The sequence below is a fragment of the Rhagoletis pomonella genome, unplaced genomic scaffold (genome assembly GCF_013731165.1).
Source record: "Rhagoletis pomonella isolate Grant_MI unplaced genomic scaffold, Rhpom_1.0 Rhpom_scaffold_14076, whole genome shotgun sequence".
Lineage (NCBI taxonomy): Eukaryota > Metazoa > Arthropoda > Insecta > Diptera > Tephritidae > Rhagoletis > Rhagoletis pomonella.
This window is the reverse complement of record NW_023472598.1, coordinates 1-4,041: the sequence shown is the minus strand read 5'-3', so window position 1 is coordinate 4,041 and position 4,041 is coordinate 1. Positions and strand designations below refer to the sequence as shown.

Below are 4,041 nucleotides of genomic sequence, written 5' to 3'. Positions count from 1 at the left end.
ATATTGCATATATAGTATGTATGTATATAGGTTTATATATATATATAGTATATATATGTAATAATGCATGTACACATGTACATATGAGTATTGTGTGTTTGTGACCTACTTTTCAATTTCAACGCTTTGCTAGTTAATATTTATAAATGTTTGTAAGTATACCATATATGACATATGTATATATTTGTAAAATACATATATATATGTATTCATACTTTTATAACTGTATAACTTTGATTTGCTGTTTTATTATTTTATATTCAAAATTCAAAATGCTGCAGTGTTCCTTGCCAAATGAGTATTTGATTTTACATTACTAATTACATACAAACTTTGTAATGCATTGCTGCTTACAAAAACCAAAACAAAAAAAAATAGAAAAAATAAAATAAAAACGTCTTGCAATCGCATTATTTTTGGTGTTTCTCATCTTTTCTTTTGCACTACTTCTATTTTCCCTTTCTCGGCTTATAATTGTTGACTTACATATTTTAACTTTATTTATTTTATTATTATTTTATATTCTACATTCAGTCCTCCTCTTCACATTCTCAAGTGAGATTCGCCACATGCGCTGTATCCATGTGTTGTATGAGTGTGCGCATAAATGCCATCTCTTTGCGTGCATTTTCCAATATCACTTTCGGATCGTCCGAGGTGCAGCGCAAACAATTTGGTGCGAATACCATCGCCAAATTGGATGAGTCCATTTTGGTACAGCTCACCACATCGGCGTGGGAGAATTGTTGCAAAAAGTGCACCAGGTAAGTTAAAACCTTGAAAAGTTTAAAGTACAATTTTAAGGAAAATCATATTGACTAGATGTTAGATGACACCGTGCGGCAAAATCCCAAAAATCGTAGCAAAAAATATACTCACGAAACCACGGGTCAAATATAGTAAAACTGTGTTGTTTTTCTTTCTATTTTTTTTTAAAGGACTTCGAAATTTCAGAGATATGATTATTACCAAAAAAGAAAAAACACTTGGGTAACAGATGAAAAAGAAAACTTCGTAGTATTTAAAAATGAATTGGTGCTTAACGTAAAATTTTTTCAACAATAAATATTGGAAATTTTCAAGGCTTTTTTAAGGATAACATTTAAAAGCGACATTTTAATACCTATTCATTCTTGAGTACCAAAAAAGTTAATCTTTTCGAAATCTGCAGAACTTCGTCTTTGATTTGTTACCGATATTGCTATTCTACATTGCACTGAATTTTTTTAATAATTCTTTTAATTAATCACACCTTTGAAATTTAAAATTTCTTTAAAAAAAATCCTGATGAAGTCCCGAGAGAAAAGCTAAAAACACAGTTTTACTCTGTTTGGGCCCCTTGTTTCGCGACTATATTGATTTTTTAGTGTAAATTTTACGAATTTTTACACTCATTATATTTTTAAAGCTCTGTTAAATATATACAAAGCTACCTTAACCCAGTTTCGAACTTACCAACTTATTTAAATCAGGCAGCTTATCAACAATTTCTTTGGCTTTAACAGGGTCCTCTGTATTGACACATTCCTCATAGAATTGGTCCGGTATGAGAGGATCATATAATTCACGATACCACAGCTTCAACAGACTAGCAGGGGCATGTGCATCCACTGTAGAAAAAGTAAAAATATTACAATTGTAAAAATAACAACAAAATCTTAATTCTAAATCAGTATACTATAGGAGTAAGTTTTTTAAGTTATGAATATAATAAACTACATATCAGCCCTAGTCTTGTTTACGTGGAAAAGAGAATTAGAAGGCCTCAACCTTGCGGTGCTTAGAGGCGTAAATCTAAGTCTTTCCGTGAAAGTGAAATATCTAAGGATAACTCTAAATATGAAGCTGACATGAAAAATTCACGGAAGGCTTTGCAACACTGGACAATTGGCGAAAGGTGGCGTGGACTTAAAAGGAGGGTATGTAGTGGCAGTTAAGAGCTCTAAGGGCCTTGGAAAACGCACGCATCTCTTCAAAAATACTGCAGGAATGTTGATTCGAGTGCCACGAACTGACGAATTGCGTTTCTTTGGAGCGTCCAATTGGACCGGACCAAATTTTAAGACCAAGCACAGCGGGTACAATGTGATACATCAAGGATTTCATTAAGAAAGCTCATGGGTGTAGTTTTGACACATGCGAACCAACAAAAAGGCCTGACAGGTTGGTAGCATAATTCTCTCTCAGACGGAGAGTCAGAGATCGACGAGCTTTCTTTCGAGTGATTCGTCCACACTGTTAGGCTTATAGCTATCACAACTTATCCTTTACCCTATTTTTATTTCTTTTGTAGTTTCGAAAACACTCTTTCTTTTCTCTGTGTGCTCTATGAATCATCTATATTAATGTCTTCAATTAATATTACTAATTTACAATTATGACCATAACTCACCCATGCTATTTTTATAATCAGGAACTTCCCACCGATCTATACGACTCTTCAAGCAGTTAACTTCATCCACATCGGCGGAGACGCGGAAAATTCCCTCAGTTTGTTTTCCATTCAATATCAGAACCTAGTTTCATGTTCAATGTAATTGTAAAATGAATTTGAAATTGAATATTAAAAATGCTTTTTTTTCGGTTTCAATGCCACTCACATGCTCCGACAAGGTTGTTTGTATCCATGGCAGTTTGCGGAATGGGAACTTATCCTTTTGCAAGTCCATAACCTCAGCGATTGTGTTGCCAAACATACTGACACGTAGTATTTGATTCTATACGGGTTAGAAAATAAATGATTTAATTATTATAATTTTCTATAACTACATTTTAACTTTCTTTTATTAAATTTAAGTGGTTGAGTACAGTATGCCTTGAATTGTTTCTTACCCTCGCCTGCTCAACTTCATCTTCTGTGGGCTTCTTTGCCTGCCGACGACCATGACTACCAATGCGATCCAGTCGTCGACAACAAACAGTTGCATAATGTGAGATCTGTACGTGTATGGGCCATTTGCCCACCTCCGGGAATGATGTGGCGAAGGAGGGATCACGATGGCGATTCATGTAACTATTTAAAGAAATTATTAATTTTACAAAGAATAAGGGTAGTGAATGCTTTCTTCCATTATGCAAACATACTTCAACAATGTCGGTTGAAAAGTGGGCGATGGCGGTACAAAAGACAAACAAATAGCCATTAACTCCCAGCCGCGTATAAGCGAATCACGCTTCGGATTCTCTGTAGTCTGACGGCATAGCTGCACATACAATTCATCGCGTAGTCTGTGGAATTTAATTTCACTAATTAATATACAAATTTGTAGGCGCATTTATTTTTACTAGTGTTCGCCCAGCGGTTGAAATTCAACCGATAAAATTAAGGATAGTTTATGTAAGTTGAATGAGCTAAAATAACATTAGTTGGAATGGGTTAAGTGGAGGGGAGTTTAGCTTAGTACTTGGCATAACATAACATAACCATAACATAAGAATAAATAACATAACATATGAAGCATAACACACCACAATATAACATCGCACACTCTTCAGTTGTATTTCCTTTTTATCCCTTTTTTCACCTCTATCTAAATCTTATTTATTTTGGTTCATTTTATGCCAAATGATGTTGCCTTTGATGCCACATCAAGTGATATCATGTCATGTGGTGAAATTGGGTGTGGTGAGCTGCGGTGTGGTGGAATTGGGTGTAGGAGTTACGGTGTGGTGAATTTAGGTGTGGTGGATTCAGGTGTGGGGAGTTAAGTTATGGTGAAAAAGTTGAGGTGTGGTGAATTAAGGTGTGGTGAATTTTGGTGTGGTGAGTTGAGGTGAGTTAAGGTGTGGTGAGAAAGTTGAGGTGTGGTGAATTAAGGGTGGTGGATTTAGGTGTGGTGGATTTAGGTGCGGGGGTTAAGGTGTGGCGAGTTGAGGTGTGGTGAATTTAGGTGTGGGGAGTTAAAGTGTGGTGAATTAATGTGTGGTGAGCTCAGGTGGAGTAAGTTTTTAAGTTAAGATGAGTTAAAGTTAAGGGGTTATGATCTTTATCCTTATCTTCATCTTCATCTTCATCTTCATCTTCATCTTCATCTTCATCTT

General features: G+C 35.2%; 1 protein-coding gene across 1 annotated transcript; it reads right to left on the bottom strand.

Moving 5' to 3' along the window:
• Positions 1 to 24: 24 nt before the first annotated feature.
• On the bottom strand, positions 25 to 3,228 carry LOC118757066 (rho GTPase-activating protein 39-like; the record flags this gene model as incomplete). Its single annotated transcript, XM_036491797.1, has 6 exons — positions 25 to 776; positions 1,456 to 1,610; positions 2,393 to 2,516; positions 2,601 to 2,717; positions 2,833 to 3,013; positions 3,085 to 3,228. Coding segments are annotated over 6 exons (946 nt in total), but the record flags the coding sequence as incomplete, so codon positions are not given.
• Positions 3,229 to 4,041: the final 813 nt, after the last annotated feature.